Source organism: Saccopteryx leptura, chromosome 2 (assembly GCF_036850995.1).
Source record: "Saccopteryx leptura isolate mSacLep1 chromosome 2, mSacLep1_pri_phased_curated, whole genome shotgun sequence".
NCBI classification, from domain to species: Eukaryota; Metazoa; Chordata; class Mammalia; order Chiroptera; family Emballonuridae; genus Saccopteryx; species Saccopteryx leptura.
The window spans coordinates 104192896-104216647 of record NC_089504.1 but is presented as its reverse complement, the minus strand read 5'-3'; the positions used below and the strand labels follow the sequence as shown (position 1 = coordinate 104216647).

The window sequence follows — 23752 nt, the reverse complement described above, 5'->3', positions numbered from 1 at the left end:
TTCTGTTTAAGTACTGTTTTTGTAACTAGGAAAGTATGTTTACATCTATTATTATTTTATGACATGTAGGTGAAAATATAACCTTAATTATATATTCAAAAGATAGGTATAAAGTGAATTATGCATATATTAATATACAATGTAGTTCTGTAAATCCCAGATCAACAATAATTAACTATATAGATTTGTTGAATAAACATTCTGGTTTTGGGGCTACTTATTTGTAAAATGGAGATTATACCTTTATGGGTTTATTGTGAGAATTACATAAGATAGGACTGGACCTGTAACAGAATAGAAGTGGACTTTTATAGGCTAAAGAGGCTTATTTATGTCAAATTCTAACACAGGAGAAATACCTTTGTAAGGAATGTGCACATATTTTAAAGACATAGTACTATAGTAAGAATATATTTCTAAGGCTCTAAACAAAAATTAATTTAAAAATTTAAAAAAGAAAGTTACAACTTGGTCATGTTTACCGAGTATTAACTGAGTAAGTTTTTGGTAATGCATTTGAGATGTTTCAGATAATCATTTTAATCAGATTGCCTACTGCTCCATCTATGACAGGTTAGAATAAAAATTTTTTATTTATGAAATCAGCTGTCGTTCTACTTTATTTAGTTGTCAAAGGCTAAACAAAATCCAATTTAGAACAAACAGGTCTGTGTCAAAACAATACTGCCGAAAAGGAGGCTTCAGTGTACTTTCTGAAGCCTGCTTGGCAGTTATGTGAGAATAGCAGTTGGTTCACGTCATGTGGTTGCTGTCTTCTTCTCCGTCTCTGTTTCCATTCCTCTCCATGGGAGAAAAATGCGGGATGGGAAAACCACTTGCTCATTATCCTTCCCAATGGGATTTAACCTTTTCAAGAAGGGAGATACTTTTATTTTGCTCACAGTATATCTTGTATCGAATAATCATGTGAAATAAATTAGCAGTAGTTTAAGTATTCAATAAATTATGCTTTTTTTTGTAGCACATGTATTATTATTCTGATAAGTTGAGGTTATATGTGTTAAGTAAAAAACTTAACCATTTACATTCACAAACTCCATTCGTGCTTTCCTCCTCCATAGTCATATTTGTAAAAATGTCGTGTTTTACTATTAAATTGTAATAGTTCAATTAAAAAAAGAAAAGGAAAGAAAGTTGCACATATGTTTTGAGGGAAAATATATGAGTAGAAAAAATTCTTTTGCTTTGTCCTCAAATACAAAGTCTGTTATCCACGTGTGACTGAAAGTCACAGAAATGCTGGTAAGACCAGAGTATATATAGCTTTGTCTCTGGTATTGCCCTTGGAACTCAAATTCAATCACTTATATATATTGAATCTTTTTTCTAAGATGAAAATTCTATTTATTTTCTTTTACAATTCTTGCGAGTTTCCCTCTTTCTAGTTATTTGGAAATTGAAAGGATTAATTAAATGCTTTTTTAAAAACTAAGAAACATTATTAACATTATTACTCTTTTTGGCAAAGTGAAAACTCTGACCACTCTGATTGTCTAGGAGCTTAATTTAAAAGTTCCAATTTCATACACCCATTTTGCTCTTAAATTATATAATTTAAATTAAATATTTTAGTTGCAGCTTCTATACATGGCAATTGCCTAGTCTGGTTATCACTCAAAACCAGACAAGTCATACTTTGTATTTATTCAAATGTAATTAAAAGTTCTCCTTAAAATTCTCTGTGAGAGCTATACTTTATGTTATTCATTTTATGACCTTATATCGTTAAAACAAAACAATGGATATGAAATTTTATCAGTTCAGAAGAGGTTGGTTTGCAATTGGTAGGAAACCCAAACCAGCAATTAAAAAATGAAGTATAATTATATTGAGTCTCAGGGGTGTAGGACAGTTTCATGAAGGACTCAGTTTCCCTGAGCTTTACTTAATTTGCTCTCCACCATCATCAGAACAGAACTTCTACCTTATAGACTGCAGGGCAGAAGAATCCTCACCCTTCTTTAAGGATATTTCCTAGATGTGTGCAGGCCACTGTGCTTTCATCTCATCGGACAGTTTAGTCACATGACTAAGCCTGATGTCTGATTGATACTGGTTCTTTTTATATATTCAGTGGTGAGTGCATATTACGCACTTAATTTCTAAGCTTCTATGTTACTCTATCCCTTGTAATTACTGCATTTGAATCAAGTAGTAGAAACCTAGTTTATTTATAGTGTTTGTTTTTAAAAGGACTGAGTTTGACTCCATTTACTGCTGGTATAGTTATCTATTTTATCAAGCAAGATTTGGGGGCTTTTGTGTGTTATGAGTGTGACATGTTATTAATTATTCTTTTCCATAATAGAAATTAAAATTTTATTTTTTCAGTTATCCAATATAAACAGCTTAAAACTAAATCTTGAAAAAGTAGAAAATACAGTTGTAATGCCCATTCATATTTAAATTATATAAAATCTCATTATTAGAGTCATTAGCTAAATTAGCCAATTCAATTAGGAAATTTGAATTATTGCAAAGTTTAAATATGACTCCAAGCCAATACTAATTAATGTCACATTAAAAAATTGAACGTATAATATTATATTTTATTTCTGAAGAAAAAAATTTATTTTTAAAACACATAAATGAAAGAATTATGAAACAAAAACATCTTAAGATGAATATGATATTTTTATTGATAATTGGGCCTTAGGGATTATAAAGCATTTTGTGAACCATTGCCTGGAAACATTGTTATCCGATTTATTTTGATTACTAAGTATTTTTGCCCAGGGAATATCTGAACTGTTTATTATTGAAGTGTTCTCAATAATATCTTAATTTTAAGCTGTTTTAGCTTTTTAGTTTCTAAAATGCTTTCTACATAGATGATCATTTAATTTCCATAAAATTGTCTAATTTCTTGTAATATTATTTCAATTTCTCCCACAAAGACACTTCAGTTTCCCATTAATGTATACCATGGGCCAGTTTTCTTAATTGGAAGGCAACTACACATATTATGAATAAAATTATTTCCCCTTAAATTTTTGCCTGCTGGTATGCTAAAATGTGTTTTGTTTTTTTTAATACTGTACATAGAAACCAGAAGATGATTTTTCACCTGATCAGCATGTAAACAAACTATGCCATCAACTTTGAACAGTCATTTGGTATGAGTGATCTATAAAAACACAAATGCTACTTATATATAATAAGAGCTCAGACTGCTGAGCTTTAATTGTAGCACACTGCTTACTAGTTGTGTGACTTTTGGCATGATACTGAACTTTGTCTTGCTCAAAATTCATCATCTATAAAATGGTGCTTGTAAGAATAACCACAGCATATGATTATTGTTGAGTAACATGTAAGTTAGTATATATAAAGTGCATGATGCAATGTAAGTGATGAATAAGCTTAGCTAGTCTTGATTTTATTATTATTATTATTATTATTATTATTACCACCATAACTAGTACAATGTGAAGGGTTTCTCTCCCTCTGTCATACATCCAGTACAATAAAGAATGGATTCTATAAGCGTGAGGAAAAGGGCTGTAACAGAAGCCTGCTTGTTACAATGCTAAAACTGACCTAGATTCATCCAGACCTGCCCAGGTGGCATTTGGTTTCTTTTCAGAGCATCAATGCAAGTCATTGTCGTAAAAAATCTGGAGAATTTTAGAGCAAAAGGAAACATAATCCTCATACACAGTATCTAGAGTTGAATTATTTTAACTCTTTTCTTTTTCTTCTAGAAAGAATATGAGATTTAGTATGAGAGAACTTATTCCAATCCTGGCTGTACCTTCTTAGTAACCATAAAACTTAGAGTTAGTTGGTAAAGTCTCTGTGGACCTCTCTTTCTTCCTGTGTAACATGGGGCTGACAATAACACTTTTTTTTTTTTGCTGATTGCTTTTTATTTTATTTTAATTTAATTTTTTTATTTTCACAACTAAATTTAACAGGGTGACACTGGGTCAACCGGAGTACACAGATTTAGAAAAAAACATCTCCACATCATTTGGACAATTATGCTGTATACCCATCACCCAAAGTCAAATCATCTTCTATCACCCTACATTTTGTTTCTCTTTCTGCCCCTCCCTCTCCCCCATCCTCTTCATTCTTCTCCCTTCCCCTCCTCCTGGTAACCACTGCACTTCTATCTATTTCCATGAGTCTCAATTTTATGTCCCACCTATGTATGGAATCATACAGTTCTTAGCTATTTCACTCAGTATAATGTTATCAGGGTCATCCATATTGTCATAAATTACCTGTCTTGCTGATAATAGCTAATCTAATTAGTCTCCACATAATTACATTTCTAAAGGGCAAATACACTATTAGGCTAGACAGAAAGAGAATGAGGAGATGAGCACATACCTTTGACAACTTGCCTAATGCCCATAACCCTTGAAAACTTATATATGTATTCAGCCTCATGAGCTCCTCAACAATTCATAAAAAACACAAAGAAGAGGAAAAAAAGAATTGGCATGACCAGGGCTAAATTATCCTGTCCAGCCTGCCTTATTCTTTAGAGGAATCTAGTTCTATGCAGCAGACAAGTGTCCATAATTAATTATATAATGTAAATTAGCCTCTGTATCATCTGAAAAAAGTTAGCAATGGAGTGAGTCCCACAGGTGTGAGGTGGTATCTTATTGTAATTTTTATTTGAATTTCTCTAATAGCTAGTGAAGATGAGCATCTCTTCATATATCTAATGGCCATTTATATTTCTTCCAGGGAGAAGTGTCTGTTCATGTCCTCTTCTCACTTTTTTATTGGATTGTTTGTTGCTGAGTTTTGTGAGTTCTTTATATATTTTAGATATTAGCTCATTATTTGAGCTGTTGTTTGAAAATATCATCTCCCATTTAGTTGGCTGTTCGTTTGTTTTGTTGTCAGTTTCTTTTGCTGTACATAAGAAGCTTCTTAGTTTTATGTAGTCCCATTTGTTTATCTTTGCCTTCACTTCCCTTGCCTTTGGGTTCAAATTCATAAAATGTTTTCTACTGCCAAGGTGCATGAGTTTAGTATCTATGTTTTCTTCTATATAATTTATTGTTTCAGATCTTGTATTTATGTCTGATCCATTTTGAATTAATTTTTGTGCAAGGACACAAACTGTAGTCAAGTATCATTCTTTTGCATGTGGCTTTCCAATTTTCCCAGCACCATTTATTGAAGAGGCTTTCTTTTGTCCATTGTGTGTTTTTGGCTCCTTTATCAAAGATGATATAAACATAGATATGTGGTTTTATTTCTGGGCTCTCTATTCTGTTCCATTGGTCTACGTGTCTATTTTTCTGCCAATACCATGCTGTTTTGATTATCGTGGCTCTGTAATATAATTATAATTTGAAATCAGGTATTGTATTGCCTCCAGCTTTGTTTTTTTTTCTTTAGGATTACTTTGGTTATTCTGGTTTTTATGGTTCCATATAAACCATTTCTTTAAAAAAATGACATTGGAATTTTGATGGGAATTGCATTAAATTTGTATATTGCTTTGGATAATGTGGCCATTTTAGCTATATTTATTTTTCCTATCCAAGAACAAAGAATATTTTTTTCATTTCATTATGTTCTTTTCAGTTTCCATTAATAATGCTTTGTAGTTTTCAGTGTATAGGGGCTTTACATTCTTCGTTATATTTATTCCTACATATCTTTTTGTTGTTGCAACTCTAAAAGGGATTTTTTTTAGTTCTTTTTCTGAAGTTTCATTTTGGTATATAAGAAAGGAGTAGACTTCTATATATTAATTTTGTATCCTGAAACCTTACTGTATTGGTTTATTGTTTCTAATAGCCTTTCTGTGGAGTCTTTGGGGTTTTCTATATACAGGATCATATCATCTGCAAAAAGTGAAACCTTTACTGCTTGCTTTTCAACCTCTGCCAATGTCACTTTGATTCAGTAAACCTTTGTTTGTCCATTCCTGAGCTGGAATGATGTTGGTCCTCTGTCTTCTTTCAAATTAATTTTCCAAATCATTTACTTTGTTTCTTGTCTCCCCCAGTTGATTGAGCATCATAAGCAAATGTATCTCTGTCTTGTTCACATTTACAGCGTGCATATTAATGTATGAGGTTGATGCTCAATTAAATCCTTAGCCATGAGAAATCAGTCACAACAGCCATCTCTGTGGGACTCACTCCATTGCTAACTTTTTTCAGATGATACAGAGGCTAATTTACATTATATAATTAATTATGGACACTTGTCTGCTGCATAGAACTAGATTCCTCTAAAGCAGGGGTCCCCAAACTATGGCCCGCGAGCCACATTCAGCCCCCTGAGGCTATTTATCTGGCCCCCGCCGCACTTTTGGAAGGGGGCACCTCTTTCATTGGTGGTCAGTGAGAGGAGCATAGTTCCCATTGAAATACTGGTCAGTTTGTTGATTTAAATTTACTTCTTTATTTTAAATGTTGTATTTGTTCCCGTTTTGTTTTTTTACTTTAAAGTAAGATCTATGCAGTGTGCATAGGGATTTGTTCATAGTTTTTTTTATAGTCCGGCCCTCCAATGGTCTGAGGGACAGTGAACTGGCCCCCTGTGTAAAAAGTTTGGGGACCCCTGCTCTAAAGAATAAGGCAGGCTGGACAGGATAATTTAGCCCTGGTCATGCCAATTCTTTTTTTCCTCTTCTTTGTGTTTTTTATGAATTGTTGAGGAGCTCATGAGGCTGAATACATATATAAGTTTTCAAGGGTTATGGGCATTAGGCAAGTTGTCAAAGGTATGTGCTCATCTCCTCATTCTCTTTCTGTCTAGCCTAATAGTGTATTTGCCCTTTAGAAATGTAATTATGTGGAGACTAATTAGTGGGCTATTGCAGTTATTTAGGTGAAAGGAATGATATGATAGAAAGGGCTCTGGCAGCTATAAAGATGAACCTGGAGGGGCAGAGCAAAGAATCTTTGACTTTATAAGACTTGGTAGGCTTTAGAGACTTTATAAAACTTGAAGTTGTGAGGATAAGGTAAAAGTCAAACATTATAACCAGGTTTCTGATTTTAGCAACTGGAGTTAGTGATGGTGCTGATTGTTAAGAGATTACTTTTTCTTCTTTTATTATTTCTTTTTCAGTAGGAAATAGTGTTTTAATATTTGAATGTATTGATTTTGAAATTCCGTTGAGCATCTAGATTGATGTGGCTCAGTAAACTGTTGAAAATAGATCTGGATGTCAGGACGAAGAACAGTCATCATATGAGCTACAGGCATGCATGATGTCATGGAGAGACAGTATTTATCAAGAAGAGAGAAAAAGACAAAGACCTGTGAAACATCAACTTCTTTCAAAGAAGTGAATGAATGAAGAGACACTTTTTTATTCATTTTCTTTAGGATGGTGCCAAGGATAAAAGATAAGTAGGGGAGACTGGTTTTCTGGAAGCCAAGGAAATACAGAGTTTCGGGAAGGAAAATGAGCTCAGTAGTCATAGGCGCTACAGTTGACTGGGTGGTTCAGTGAAGCATACTATTTTTAAGGCCTGATAATAAGTAGAAGTTTCATTATGACAATCTATGGAATTCTTAGAGCTGGAACTGGATTTAGGAATAAATAGAAATTTGAATCATTGGACATGTACACCAGAGATAGTCTTACAGGAGATCTAACTTTAAAGGGAAGAGCAGTAATAAGCAGTAGTCGGAGGTAGATGAAGGAATGAATAAATGTTGTAGGGGTGTTCTTTCCCCCATATGCTAACAAGCACCTGAGCATTTTGTAGTCTTAAGGGAGAGCAAACTGTCATAGAGAAAGAGATGGCAGATACTGGATAAAGAGCAGTTCATGGAAGGATTTTAATTCCTTTAAAAAAAGATAGAACAGATTAAATATCGATGATATTTTTTCTCTGGTGTCATTTATTAGCCTGGTATCAAAGAAATAGCACTTCTTAATCTGCATCTCAAAGGAAAGTGATGAGAACAATTAAGTTTATAGATAAGTGGATAAAATGAGGTAATGTATATGAACTTAGTTAACTGATAAGCATTTTATCAATAAAATTATTGTTATAAAGAATATTTTTTGATAAGTATGTGAGTGTTCTTTTTCTTTATCAATTCACTCGCTTTTAAAGGCAGTTGAACCTTTTCACAAACTGTTGAGTACTGCAGAAAACCTTGTTCTTTGTTCCCAGCCACTGAAAAGGACCCTTCACAGCAAAGCGCCAATTAAAATTTTCATAAAAATGTACATCTGTGTGTAGAAATAAGTGAAGTTCATGTGTTTCGGAATGGTTTGATTTACTCAGATGACTTTTTAACAAATATTGTAGTATTAGAAATAATGAAGATAATACACAGTAATGACAGGAGGGAGAGACCTTTCATTTCAAAATGATTTGCTTCCGATATTTTTTAATGATACTCATTAAATAATAAACTGAGTATTTTAAAATCCTGTAAAAAATGATGTTGTTACCAGGAGCCTTCTCCTTTCTCAAAGCTCCATTTTCATAGCCTTTCAAAGGCCCCAGCAGCTGGCAGGTAGAGTCTGCAATTTGAGGTTGATCACAGCAGCACTCAGGTCCCAAAGAGTTGCCAACCATCTGGAAGGTACGCGCTGATTACAAGAGGATAGGGATAGGCCGAAAAGCCCTTTGTGAGAGCTTTCTGAATTTAGAGTTCCTGACACTGTATTTTCATAGATATGATTGTAATTGTTCTCAAATAGGTCATGAGGGCGGGGTCTGGAATAGCTGGGGTCATCCACGTGGCCACAGCCTAAGAGCCTCCTGGGGGTAGGAGGCATGGAGTCCGAGGGTCTGGAGTAGCATGAAGTGTGTATGCCCAGTGTTCTGAACAGCAAGTTTATTTGACCAAATCCAAAGGAGGAAATAATAACCTGGGTAGTCTTCAGTTTTTTCCTTTGTGTCTTTATGGCATCTGATTAAATTCTGACTCTCTTTATCCTATCGACTTAGATTATCTTTGCCTTTTAGCCAGTTCATGGACCAGTATTTCTCAAACAATATGGCTAGTGAGAGAGGCATCTTGTGGTGTAATACATACATATATACATTTATTTTTTTGTTTATTATTTATTTATTTGTCTTTCTGAAGTGGTGAAAAATACATGCGTGCTCTAAGAAGACATCCAGATGATTTGTAATTCCAGAGGGAGAGAAAAACTGCTGGAAAGGGGGAAAGTTTAGGGAGGGTAAAGGGTTTTTTTGAAAATACTTCTTAATACTTTCTAATGCAATGTAAATGCAGCTGATACTTTTCCAATGTTTCCTCTCCTGAGGAATAATTTCCTTCTATTTAGAATTCAGTTTTATAGTACCAGGTCAACCTTTTTTATGGTCCCTTAAACCATTTTTATTTTTGAAATATAAAATAAAATTTTGTGGTTTGATGTATAGTAATGCAGTCCTATCTCCAAATTTCTATTTTCCCCATGCAGAGGGTTACTTCTACAGGAGAACAGCCGGTTTGCAGAAGCATTACATTATTATAAACTGGCGATCGGCAGCAGACCTACACTGGCTTGTAAGTCATAGTCAGATTTTTCTTTTCAAACACGTACCTCTTTCTTTCCTTCTTTATGCATGAAAATTATCTTGGTGATACCTGCACTTCTTCCTACATTCATTGTTCCCATATATATTTGTTTCCTAAGTATTTAATTCTTGTTGTTTTTTTTTTTAAATCAGAAATATTCTATAAAAAGTAAATTGCAGTAAAGATAACTTATTGTATCCACAGTGTACGTCATCATCTCCCATTGATGTTTCTGCTTTTTCTCTCAGCTGCATATTTAAACACCGGCATTATTCTGATGAACCAAGGAAAGATGGAAGAAGCCCGACGCACGTTCCTCAAGTGTTCTGAGATCCCGGATGAAAACCTGAAGGACCCTCATGCACATAAGAGCTCAGTTACCAGCTGTCTCTATAACCTGGGAAAACTCTACCACGAGCAGGGACACTATGAGGTCAGGCCAAGTTCTCTCTGTCCTGTTCTTCCCCTGCTTCTGATCCAGTCTCAGTGTTTTCTTCCCTACCATCTCATCACAAGGACACTGTGATCATTTAAGAAGTTAATGTGTGTTTTTATTGAAAGAGATTCATGGTTAATATTCATTTGGGGTGAGGGGTGGGGGAAAACTCTGTCAGAGAATAGTGAACAGATCTCTTTACTGTTGATTTCTCAGACCCACTCCTCAAAAAAGGGAACTAACAATCATTGCTTCTCAGACTTATTTGCTTATCATCTCTGATTTTATGATTCAAGATACATTGTTATTGTTACCTTATATCCAGTGATTGATGTTAAAAAAATACATTGTACTCTGAGTATTAAGAATTAAGATAATGTAAATCAATCCATTTTTTAAAATTCTTTTTAAAATAATAGTCAAATGAACATTAGTTTTACTTCTTTAATTGGGAGAGAAGAAAAGTGATGGAGATGGGACCTTGTATAAGAAATTGGGAGGTTGATCCCACCTTGTCCTCCATTTCTCTCACATTCAGTACCATTTCCTCTCCTCTCTCTGACCATACCCCTACATACTCTTTCAGGTTGTTTCAAGAATGCAATATAAAGACAAAGAGACAACTTTAAAGATAATCACATGTAATAATCTCAGTGGGTCTCAGTATCAAGATTTATTTTTTCATATTTTACTTAGATCCTTCTTGGTGGCTTATTTAAAAGTAAATATAGTCCCTGGCTGGTTGACTCAGTGGTAGAGCATTGGCCCAGTGTGTGGATATCCTGGGTTTGATTCCTGATCAGGGCACACAGGAAAAGTGACCATCTGCTTCTCCTTCACTCTCCCTCTTCCTTCTCTCTCTCTTTTCCTCCCACAGCCATGGCTCAATTGGAGCAAGTTGGCCCCAGGTGCTGAGGATGGCTCCATGGTCTTACCTCAAGTGCTTACATAGATCAGTTGCTGAGCAACAGAGTAACGGCCCCAGTTGTGCAGAGCATCACCCTTAGGGGGCTTGCTGGGTCGATCCCAGTTGGGTTGCACATGGGAATCTATCTCTCTGCCTCCCCCATTCTCACTTAAGGAAAAAAAACAGTAAATATAGACTTTAGATGAATATGGGTGACTTCCAAATATGATTTTTCTTGTGTTTTAACTGGCTAATCTATATGAACTAAAATTTTATATTAAAATAAAAGAGATTGGTAACATTCAAGTACTTGTTAAACTAAATTTTTATCTGGCCTTCTTCACTAACTGGGTTGAATATTTTTATCATAAAATTGAGATGGAATGATATCAAGTGAAAGCTTAATTATTTTACTCCAATGAACTATGATATTTAGAAATAGCAATGGAAGTTTTTAATTTTGGAAGAATGTTTTTATTTTTGGTGAATATTCTTGTATTTCAACTATTTTTTTGTTTGTTTCTTAAATTAGGAAGCCCTTAGTGTATATAAGGAAGCAATTCAGAAAATGCCAAGGCAGTTTGCCCCACAGAGCTTGTACAACATGATGGGTAAGTAAAACAATATTCAAATTGGTATTTCCGGGACCCGTGGAAAAATTAAAACCGTGCTTGTGTTAAATGAAATTCTGATAATTTATATCATTAATCCTCTCCCACCCCAAATCTTTCTTCACAACTGGATGTCACATTCAAATTTTTGCACAGCATATTTGTTCTGACAGGAGCAAATAAATGTGTTGTCATAGTGACTCTCCATAAATTGTCCAGATCCCAGAGTTGTTGCAAGGGGATCACAAACCCTTTTGAGTGTTAAGTGTTAGCTTGACTCTGGAATTGAAAAAGATGAGTAAAGTACACAGATTTTAGTGAATTTATTAAATTCATGATAATTTTTGATTGTTATTTTCTTAGTCAAAAGATCCTCACAAGTAAGCATACTATGGTATAGAGATGAATGAGTTTTGATGCCTATGGAAGATAAGAATAACTGAATCAATTTAAATGATTTTCATTGATCAGACCTTGGATCTCAGTAGGTTACTTCAAAGTTTTATTATTTTAGAGTTAAAAAAAATACTGTAAAAAAATGCAAATGTGTTACTATAATTATTCCTTTTTCTCCATTGGATTATTAGCTTAATTTACTTATTAAAAAGTATTTAAGCTAGGTCATTGAATTTTCTTAGTACAAAGCTGCATGATCTAGAATTTCTCCTAATGTATCTATCACCTGCAATTATTTGTTACCATACATTGTTACCACAGCTATTTGACAATGGACAGAACTGAGAACTGCCTATTCAGTATGTGACTCTTGGAAAGAGTCCCTACAGTTTACGGTTCTCTGCTGATAAGTTAACTTTGCTATTTACAGATAAGGAAGAGAAAAGAAGGGATTGCTTTTTTTTTTTTTTTTTTTTTCATTTTTCTGAAGCTGGAAACAGGGAGAGACAGTCAGACAGACTCCCGCATGCGCCCGACCGGGATCCACCCGGCACGCCCACCATGGGGCGGCGCTCTGCCCACCAGGGGGCGATGCTCTGCCCATCCTGGGCGTCGCCATATTGCGACCAGAGCCACTCTAGCGCCTGGGGCAGAGGCCGAGGAGCCATCCCCAGCGCCCGGGCCATCTTTGCTCCAATGGAGCCTTGGCTGCGGGAGGGGAAGAGAGAGACAGAGAGGAAAGTGCGGCGGAGGGGTGGAGAAGCAAATGGGCGCTTCTCCTGTGTGCCCTGGCCGGGAATCGAACCCGGGTCCTCCGCACGCTAGGCCGACGCTCTACCGCTGAGCCAACCGGCCAGGGCCGGGATTGCTTTTGTCTACAAATCAAATACATATATTTTCTTCTCCAAAGCACAAATTGCAAACTCAGATTTTCTCTTTTTATTAAACTTGGTTAAGTTTCTTAATATTTATAGACCTCATGAATATATATAAAAGAAGTGAGACAACATGGTCTCTAGGATTATTTTATGCTTTTGTATTTGAGAATTTTGATACTAGTTGTATGGCTTGAGCACACACATATAAAAATATGCCCTAAATCTCCCAAACTATAAAGTATATGCCTGGCAAGGACACCTACTTTCTTTTTCTTTCTTTTTTTTCTAAGTGACAGAAATTTAAGAAATCGTTTAGAGACAGGATGAGATGCAGGTCAATAAACAAAAAAAATTATGGTTTAGAAGAGATTAATATATTCATTCCATGTGTCTGGGACTCGTATCCCTATGTAGTCTGTGCAGCGGTGAAATGATTTAATGTTCACATTAAAAAGGACATTGGAGTGTTTCTAGTGCTGCTGCTTTTTTTCTTTGCTGTAATTACTAGAAGGTAAAATCTACCTTCATTAAATGCGCTTTTTCCCTTAAACTCTTACAAATTAAAACAATGCCTTATACTATTCAGCGTTTTACCATCAGCCTGTCTAAGCAGGTGAAATGTAATTATCCGTAAAGTATATGCCTAGTGTTTAGATTTATCAGAATTAACTTTTCTCTATTAATACTGGATGGTTATTCCTGTCAAAATGACCACGGGAAAAATAAAAGATCATTTTCTATAGCTTTATCTAAAAAGGCACAATGATTTTAGTGTACGACTTTATTTTTAACGCTAATGCTTGGGAAGGCCGCTATTCCCAATTTCCCTCAATGAGGAAATAAGATATCTTTCTTAAAACTAGGAATAAGACTGAGATCCTTGGCAATGGACTGCATTTGGCATCTTTATTATTAATAGGAAGGGTGGCATTCATAATAGTAATTTCAGAAAATTCATTCAATTATTTTATGTAAATAAATTTGATTGAAAATTCAGCTGGTATCTTGGGATCTCTCTCTCATATGGCTACACCGATGCTGAGCACACACAGGCAGTGAAAGATAAGTGTGTCCCTGAGGTTATTGTTTACTCCTTTGTCTTATTTTCCATTATAGAAAAAGGGAGTGGCTTTTCCCAGACTCCGAAAAGCACTCCACCAATTTGGGAATGGAAAATCCCAGTATAATTTAATTGCCGATTTCCTCCCTAATAATTGTGGCTGCCTTTCATTTAAGTTTATGTGTAGGTCTGTTATCTGACCAGGTTTTATAGTTTCAATTGTTTATAAAACTGTAATTTTCTCAGAGAGTGAGTTCACCTCCTAATCAAATGGTTGAAATCCTCTGAGTGTTTGCTTCAACCCCTAATACATTTTGATTAGCCTTCGCTTGACAAGGGAAAAAAATGGTCTCAGAGATAAGCTGCCTTGTCAGTTCGTCAGTTTCATTAGGCTGTCAGCATGTGCTGATTGTCCTATCAAGTTTATCAAAGCCTTGACTGTGTTTTCTAATTCTCACATTTACATATTATTAGTGCCCTTTAGGGATCAGTGATGTATTATAATGTCTGGCTGGGTTTAACATGTGAGAATTCATTTTTCTCATGGTTCATTCATTTTCTCCTTTATGACCACTACCCCCAAGCGCTTGTGTGTGTATATAAACATTTTTTTTCTGCATCCTATTTTTTTTTTATTTGGAGGTTAGGAGAAATAAAGGAATATGTGAGAAAACATACAATCGTATTTGAATGTTATTATTAGTTTAATAACTCAGTTCATTGCAGTTGCTCTTTTCGTTTTTATTTTGTTTATTGACTTGTTTATTTTTTCTGTTATATTTTATTTTACTCCTTTTTAAATTGGGTTTATTAGGTGACATTGGTTTGCAAAACCATACAGGTTTCAACTGTACAACTCCACAGAACATCAGCTGTACACGGCAGCATGCACCCATCGTCCCAGGCAAAGTCCATTTTCTGTCCCCGTTCGCCCCCTGCCATCCTCCACCTAACCCTCAACCTGTTTTCTCTCTGGCTATTACCACACTGTTTCCCGTGTCTCTGTGTTATGTATATATGTTCTCTGGCTAAAACAAACAAACAAACACTAGTTCTTTGCATTTTCCCTTCCCTTGAACATTTTATGAAGAACATATTACTCCACTTGACATTCTAGTAGATGACGTATCCTGAACACCAAATGAGCAATCATATTTTCCCAATTGTGTATTAATAGAAAAAGAAGTTTGATTAATTTACTTTCCAATGTAATTTTTTTTCTATATTTTATGCTAAGACAATTTTTACTCTGGCAGTTCCTAAATAAATTTTAAAAAAACTATTTAAAAATATATTCTAATTATTCTCTTTGATTTATAAGATCAAGATGATTGAATAACAATAACTGAGGCATATTCTCCCATTCAGAATTATGTGAATTACAAATATACAAATGATATAACGCAGGTACTAAATAGGCGAAACAAAAATTAATCTATCTCTAGTGGTGGCTGTAATTAGCGAGGTATGAGAATACATGAAATATTGAGAGATCAAATCACAAAATAAGTGTTTAAATTGCTCCTAGCCAGTTGTATGACTTTATTTCTGTGGGCCTCCATTTTCTCTGGAGAGAATAGGTTGGATTAAGTGGAGATTCAGTATACTGTGCAGTCAGATAGCCCAGGCTCAGATCATGGCTTTGGCCCTTACTAGCTGAGCAACCTTGGGCAGCTTACATAACTGTAGGCTGTTTTTCCCATCCTTTAGACCAGGGTTAGTCAACCTTTTTATACCTACCGCCCACATTTGTATCTCTGTTAGTAGTAAAATTTTCTAACTGGTTCCACAGTAATGGTGATTTATAAAGTAGGGAAGTAACTTTACTTTATAAAATTTATAAAGCAAGTTACAGCAAGTTAAAGCATATAATAATAATTACTTACCAAGTACTTTATGTCAGATTTTCGCTAAGTTTGGTAGAATAAATCTTTATAAAACAACTTACTATAGTTAAAGCTATCTCTTCATTTATACTTTGGGTGCTCCGCTACCGCCCACCGTGTAAGCTGGAATGCCCACTAGTGGGTGGTAGGGACCAGGTTGACTTAGCACTGCTTTAGATGGTTGTGATAGTGGTGACAGTTTGAGGACTGATTCGGATAATGAAGGTAAAGTGATAGGATGAAATGCCCGACCTAGTAAGTGTGTCATAAGATTACCTTCTACTATAATCATTAGCATTTTTGTCTTAAACCTCCAAGTAGCAATAACAGTACTCTCAGTTCATTTTGTATTTACCAATAAGTATTATTTCTCTATAGATTAGATTTTGTCATGGAGATGGCCTTGCAGTTACTGACTCAGTCGAGTTTCTGCTGGTTCTGTACTGTCTAGAACTGCTGTATTTTCTTTTGAAGGTTTTTTTTTCCTGTGTCCTTTTGCAACTACAGTTAGAATCATTTTTGATTAACTATGTTAACCAAAAGTGAAACGCCTACTCAGTTAATGCCCGATTAACTAATTTGTTCTAAATTAAATTAATCTTAATTTTATTAAGTCCTTCTAAATTAAAATGGTAACACTGAGGTTAGAGTTTCTTCTCTTTCTCCTGTCATGGCATATTTCCCCCCTAGACATAGTCAAAATTATTTTTTATTCTTACAGCCAATACAGGTGTTTTAAAATCTCAATTTCTCATTTATTCTCAAATTCTAGGAGTATTCTAGACTCGACTCATAGGATATTTGCGATGGAAGATTTATATCTTAAAATTCTCCTAACATAATGTTTTATATTGCAAGATAAAAATGAACTCCCCAGAAATATATGTTCAGGATTATACAATTTGTATTAGAATCAGGAAGTATAGCTTCCTGACTTAAATCCAAGTGCTTTTTTCTATTTAGGACTTCTGTATTACTGAAACTGACATGTTTTTTACTGTGTCAATATAACTTTTCTTTGCTCATTTAAAATTAGTAAAAATATATCTATTTCATAGATATGTTTTTATTTTATATCTATTAAATATCTATAAAGCAAAACCTCTTATCTTAAAAAGGTTAAAAACACTTACAAAATTGTGATTTCATCACAGGGGCATTAACTATGCAAGGCCTTACTAAATTTTTTATGTGTGATAATTGCTATCTATCCTCAATTTTTCTTTTCTTTTTTTATAATTATTTTCCTTAAAATGCCCACTTAAACACTGCTTTTGAATAATCCTTAAAGGTTATTACAAACTAAATTAGGTTGTAACTTCCAATTACTTTTATCAGCTAAAGCCTTCCCAATCCCCAAGGTCATTTTAAACCTATTTACTATTTAAAATAAAATTATTCTGCTTTCTCAATGCAAAGTAATTGTTGGGTTTAATTACATAAGCAATTTAGGCCATTTCATCTTGGTAATATATCCTGAGAACAAAGAGACATAATGTGTAACATAAAATAAGAGAAAACCTAGGGTTACTGCTTTGTCACTGCAATCTACAATAACTATGTTTAGAATAATTTTCCCTTGCAAAGAAGTTTTTTGAAAGTCACATAACCCCTCACTTAGTACAGAGGTGATGGAGGTATGAAATGGAAATAGTCTATAAGGTTCCTGTTCTCAGAGAACTTCCTAGGTAATTTCACAGTTGGTCTGGAGTTGTAGGGCCTTTCTTTCATAAGTGAATGCCTATAAATAAAATGGAAAACTGTATTGCTTTAACCTTGAGATTGTTTTGTTCCTGACTTTGTAGGCTGTGCTATGTTGACTGGGCCACACAAACCAAACAAAAGCAAACAAACAAGAAAAATCTCAAACTTTTTATTTCTAATGTAACACTAGTGTCCTAATTTACATACATATTCATATTTTTCTATTTTTTTAAAAATTGTGTTTATTATGGGTAATATGCTTTTTACCTTCAAGAGAGATTACATATTTCTTCCAGGGGAATTGCATGAGAATGATCCACAGCTGTGTACTTATTGCCTTATTTGCCTTTATTTTAATCATATCGTTTTGATTCTCTTATTCCTGATAATTTCTATTTTCATTGTTTTTATACAAATTCTGTTACTTATAAAATCCTAGTTCAGTGTTGAAAAATATATTTACTTTCATCAGCCTGCAAAGAGCAAATCTTTTATTACGTAGGTTTGAAATTGAAACGATGCTTTCTCTAATAAGAAGGGAGAAATACTGATTTCATTTTCAGTTTCAGTAAAGTAGCTCTTTAGTTACGGAAGATTTCCCCAATTTTATTGAGCTACTGAGAGAGGATGGGAAAGGAACTACTGACAGGACACACAGTGAATTTATTAGAGCAATTTTTAGAGCTAAAAGCTTGTCCAAGTTTCAAATTTGTCTTTTTTTTTTTAAGAAAGAAAATTGTGGAATAAAATAGTGAAATGTTATAAATGACTGCCAGTGGTATTTAGATTTCTTGCCACTACAGTGGTCCCTTGTCTGTCGGGGGGGTTAGGTGTCAGAACCCCCTGCGATAGGCAAAAATCCACAAAGTAGCCACCTTATATTTATTTTATTATTTAATATATTTTTAAGGCTTTATAAACTCTCCCACACATTTATAAACCTTTCCCACACTGTTATTAACCTTTCCCATACTCTTTTTATGTTGTTTTCATTTTTTTAGATCTGAAAATGCTTATTTTACTGCAAAAATAATAAATATATAAAAATATGTATAAACCACAAAATCCCACGATATAGCGAAAAATCCACGATACAAAATTAGATATATACAATTTAAAAATCTCGATACAGTGAGACAGCGAAACCATGATATGGCAAGGGATGACTGTATTCCTTAAAACTATTTCTTATACCACTACTATTGAGCTAAGAAGAATTGACGAGAAATCAAATGTACCTCCTGAAAAGAAAATGCAAGAATGCTCATTTGTAAATGTATCCTAACTATACTTGAAGCATGTATATATTATGTGGCTGAGTTTAGTTGGTAGAATGGCTATAAAAGAAGTCTATTTCCTTCTCAGCCTTCTGTATGGCTGATTTTTTTAGATAAATCCTTTATTTTTGCATGTGTGTTTAACCTCACCGTGTTTTAAAATATATTTAGAGTAGAGCTATTCAAAGAAAATTTTGGACCTGATTGATGCTTTACATCCCTAACGTTTTCTTCTATGACTGGGTGTGGATCGCTTGAGGCATTTAGCATGCCAACTGTGAAAGAGATGGTTTTTAACTATGTGAGATTTGAACTTTACATCTTGCAAGTGTGGCAGCATTAACACTCCAATAGTGTTAAGCTTTTTATACCACCTGCTTCCATTATTTTGAGTTCTGGTGATTTTTCTATAATTGCTTCCATTGGCTGGCAGTCTTGTAAATCAGTACACCAATTCTATAAATATTAGTATGATCATACAACTGGGTTAGCCATTGATCCATGTACCTCCAAAAAAGAATATTAACTTCTAATTTTTCAGGTAAATCTATTAATATCACTTTCATATATCCATCGTCAGAAAGGACAAGACCAGGAGACCAGGGCTAGGTGTGTAATTGAACAGTCCAAAACAGTGAAAGTAATTTTGAGGGATTTTAGAAGGTCACTTTGTAAGATGTGGAGCCAACAAGATAAGGAAATCATGAACTCCTGGCTGTATAGTAAAAAGAAGAAATATATAAAATTCATATATAAAATCTATAATATTTTCTTCTAAAAGTTTATTTCTCATTATAAAACTCCAGTCATTTAATTTTATCTTTTACTATTCACGCTTGATCTAAATTCGACATTGTGTACTATGGTTACAGACATCAGTTGGCCTAGCATCAGTGTATACTCTGCAAAGGTCAGCATCCAGTTCAGCTGCATTAAAGAGGTAATATATTTTGTTTAAAGTTTCAATTAAACCCAGGGTCTGAAGATATATGGTCCCTGTGGGGAGTTTGAACACTTTTATGCCAATAGTGGGGTTGCCTAAGAGATCATGCTTGGGGCTAGTGTCACTTGCTTTCCTGGAAACATGAGATGAGACAGTTGATTATATTTCATTGCTATTAAAACCACAAGCCCACCTGTTACATTAATTCTTACTTTTGCCAGTTTTGTGGTAAAAGGAAAGATTGAAACTTAAAAACTTTATTTTAAATTGAATTATAATGAAAGGAATACACTAAAATTAATACCTAATTATATCTGTCTTATTCTCTAATTCCCAAATAGTTTCAATATGTTCTGCTTGAAATACTTGTTTTCTGAGGCTTCAGTAAGAAATAAATGAGAAAAACAGTATACATTTTACTCTTTCATTGAGCACTATCAATAGAATGGATCTTGTACTAAATAGTAAGTACAGGTTGTTCTCATAAAATTTGGGTGATACAATATTATACGTGGGAATTTCATTTGCTAGATTTTAAAATCTGGCATTTTTCAAAGATACCCATTTTGGTGATACTTAGATGAAATGGACATAACCATGAGGTAGAATACAACCTTTTATGAAGGATATAATCTTGAAAATCAATGCCAAGAAAATAAGTTCTTGCACATATTTAGAATTGGCAAGTTAATAAAAATTAAGTTAAATTAAATATATTTTAGTGTTAAATATATATATTTAACTGTATGTACTTTGCTATGTGTGCATTTATGTATGTTTTTCCTAACAGGTAGGGCAAAGTTTTTCCTACATAAAAATCTCATTTTACTCCCCTAATGAGCTGTTATTTAGTTTTAATTATCTCTACACTGATAGAAGCTATCGCTATACTCAAATTGAATACAGAATTTAAAAAAAAAGTAAAGTTTTGTTTCAGAATGTCAATTTTAGCCCTCATGTTAATTATGAATATGCATTTTTAAAACTGTCATAGAATCTTATTTTCAAATATTCATTAAAATAGGATGAATTTAACATTAATATAAAAATATAGTATAAAATAAATTATTCATTGTATATTATAGAGACATATTGCTTGGTCTAGAAATAGATATGAAATGTATTCATAAGAAGATGTATATAAAACTGAAAATGCTTTTCTTATCCTCTTCTGACATTTTTCTGCAAATATTCAAGCCCTATTTCTCTGAAAACTATTATTTTCATTCTTTCCAGGCTAGTACAATGTGTTCTTACTCTTTTTTTTTTCTTTTGGTATAAACCTGTTTTTAATTAAACACAATTTAACACTTCCTTGATATTTCTAGCGTTTTCTAAATATTTAAGTTATAGTAAGCCATTTTATACTTCATTGTAAATCCATTGAGGACAGTATTATATTTTGGGAGGTGAGTGAGGCTCATCACCTCCAACATACACATGAACATATACCACCGCATCCTGCCTTTCTAACACACATAGTGTCCCTTTTTCATTTTTTTTTGGAAACTGCTGAGCAGTTAATAGAATTGGCTTCAACATTTGTTGATTGATTATTTTCAGTGATTTATTTCCTTGAAAACATAAAGGGAATTGATTAGCCTGTAGAACTGGAGGCTCCTCAGTTGCAAGTAGAGAAATATTGACACAGAATCCTGGCTTTTATCCAAGTTAAATTTTGATGGTACATCAGATGTTTCCTTGTCTGTAACCTCACACTAGAAATTAGGAGCCTTTTTAACTTTCACCGAAGTTTAACCCCTTTCTTTGATATGTTTTTACTTAACAGAACATGTATTTGGGTTTTTTTTCTCTTTGCGTTATTTTTGCTTTAAAAATATTCTTTCAGGCTTTAATATTTCCTTTAAGTTTGATGATATAGGACTTGATGAAAAGTTAAATATTGAATCTTTTCATAACCCTCCTTAATTTTATTTAATTATTTTATTTTTATTGAGAGGAGGAGAGGCAGAGAAACAGACTCCTGCATGCACCCCAACTGGGATCCACCCAGCAAGCCCACTAGGGGGCAATGCTCAGCTCATCTGGAGCCATTGTTTCATTGCTCAGCAACAGAGCCATTTTTTTTGGCATATGAGGCAGCGGCCACAAAGACATTCTCAGCACCTGAGACCAACTTGCTTGAATCAATGGAGCCATGACTGTGGGGGAGAGAGAGAGAGAGAGAGAGAGAGAGAAAGAGAGAGAGAGAAAGAAGTAACAGGGGTGGAGAAGCAGACAGTTGCCTCTCCTGTGTGCCCTGAGCAGGAATTGAACACAGGACACCCACACGTCTGGTGAATGTTCTACCGCTAAGCCGACTGGCCAGGGCCTACCCTCTTAAATTTTTTAAGACCTGGATTATATTTCATTTTGCTTCCTACCCCTCCACCCCAATAGAACACATTATAATTGTTGAACTCTGTCATCAGATAAAAGCAACCTCTCTAATTTCTTTGATCATTTAAAGTTCTCTCTTTATCTTTTTCTGTTCTAGACATTAGCTATTGAAGATTTCCAACCAGAACCAATGTATCTAAGGCTGCTAGACTGTGTTATTTTTATAAAGTTGAGATAAAGATTTAAATATGAGATTCACAAAATTTGACAGCCAATAGTTATAGCAAATTTATAGCATAAATAAATAAATAAAGCCAAACTTTCTGTTTCTGCATTAATGCTTTCACTGAGAAGTAAAGAGCAAGAATTAAAATCATAGCAAATTAAACTATTGATATAATAGACTCCTGAAGTCATATGGTTCTGGCAGACTACAGAATCTTGAAGAAGCAGTTTTTTTGAAATTTCTGTTCAATGCTATCCTAGATAAAATTGTAACATCTAAATTCAAGTTGATACATAATGTGATCAATTATTTATCAGATATTTATCAAAACTCTTTAGAGCCAGAGGCTTCTGAACTTCAGTTGGAGGATAGATAAGGAGATGAAGGGTCAGATAAGGTGTCTGGTTCTACATGTCTCATAGACTAGTCTGGGATTAGGAAGTTTATAACGGGTGAGGTAGGTTCTATAGGTAAATACAAAGGGTGGGGTTGTTTGATTAAATGAAGAATTGAGTATAATCTTGAATAAGAAAATTCAGTTTTATAAAATTTTTCTTCTGAAATTAACTAATGATTATAATTTAGTAGCAATAAACTATTCAAAAAGAATGTTATTAAGAATTTGACCAAATGATCCCAATGTTTATCTAGTCGACTTAACAGGAAATTAGAACAAAAAAAGTTTAGGGAAGACTAATGGATATTATTTGCTCTACTCAATATGAAAATATTAGAAGAAGCTATAGTAATTAAAGCTATATTATACTAGTATAAGAACAGAAAACTGGATCAGGAAGACAGAGGGAGACTCTTAGAAACAGATAAAAATTTACAGTACTTTTATATAAAATAATTGTGAAATTAAATATTGGTGAGGGAAGGAAGGTTTTTTCTCTCAAAAAATAACCCCCAATTTATTTAAATTTTTTAAAACATCAGAAATTATCTAAAAAAGTCAGTGGAGCAAATCAACTCCTAAAAAATAGGGTTGCATCTAGGTGGTCACTTTTAATGCCATTTAGTGTAAGAAGTTGTGAGTTATATACAAATGAGCTCATTTCAGGAGTGGAAGAATCCTTGATCATTTCTTCATATCTAAATTTACACAGGTTTTGCTTTTGAATATCTTCTATATTTAAAGACGCAATCATACAAAGTATAATAATTTCCATACAGGATAAGTTCTTTGTTTCAGATAACTCTCAGTGGAGGGGCAACTAGAGCAACATCGTCTCCCTGGAAAAACACCATCAGAACATTGTGTTTTATTGATTTATATATATCTTCATATGTTTCTTCATCAATTTCTGTAGTAGTCACAGCTTCTTCCATAATTCCCAATATTATATTTAAATGTTGTTCATAAGCATGTAACCGACCTCAAAGCTCACTGTCATTTCTCATGTTCCATGAGTTCACTCACCATTGCTGAGCTTGGTAAGATCCAAGGGCACTTGGCCATGTTGGTAGTTTGTTGTTTGTCCATGTATGTCATCTGCCACATTTCAAACCCTGTGTGGTGAAGGAAGTCTTTATAAAAGTTGATCTGGGATAATTGATTAAATATTTGGAAACAATAAAATG

At 33.9% G+C, this 23752-nt stretch overlaps 1 protein-coding gene and 1 pseudogene across 2 annotated transcripts in view; one reads left to right on the top strand and one right to left on the bottom strand.

The window, feature by feature from the left end:
* The window catches only part of TMTC2 (transmembrane O-mannosyltransferase targeting cadherins 2), a 423501-nt gene that overhangs the window by 255794 nt on the left and 143955 nt on the right, over positions 1-23752 (top strand). For both annotated transcript variants that reach the window (XM_066368463.1, XM_066368464.1), the window contains exons 5-7: positions 9407-9492; positions 9753-9937; positions 11380-11458. In XM_066368463.1, the coding sequence (XP_066224560.1) occupies positions 9407-9492; positions 9753-9937; positions 11380-11458 (350 nt within the window). The remainder of the gene's footprint in view (positions 1-9406; positions 9493-9752; positions 9938-11379; positions 11459-23752) is intronic.
* LOC136393869 (U6 snRNA-associated Sm-like protein LSm3 pseudogene) lies at positions 23360-23673 on the bottom strand (annotated as a pseudogene).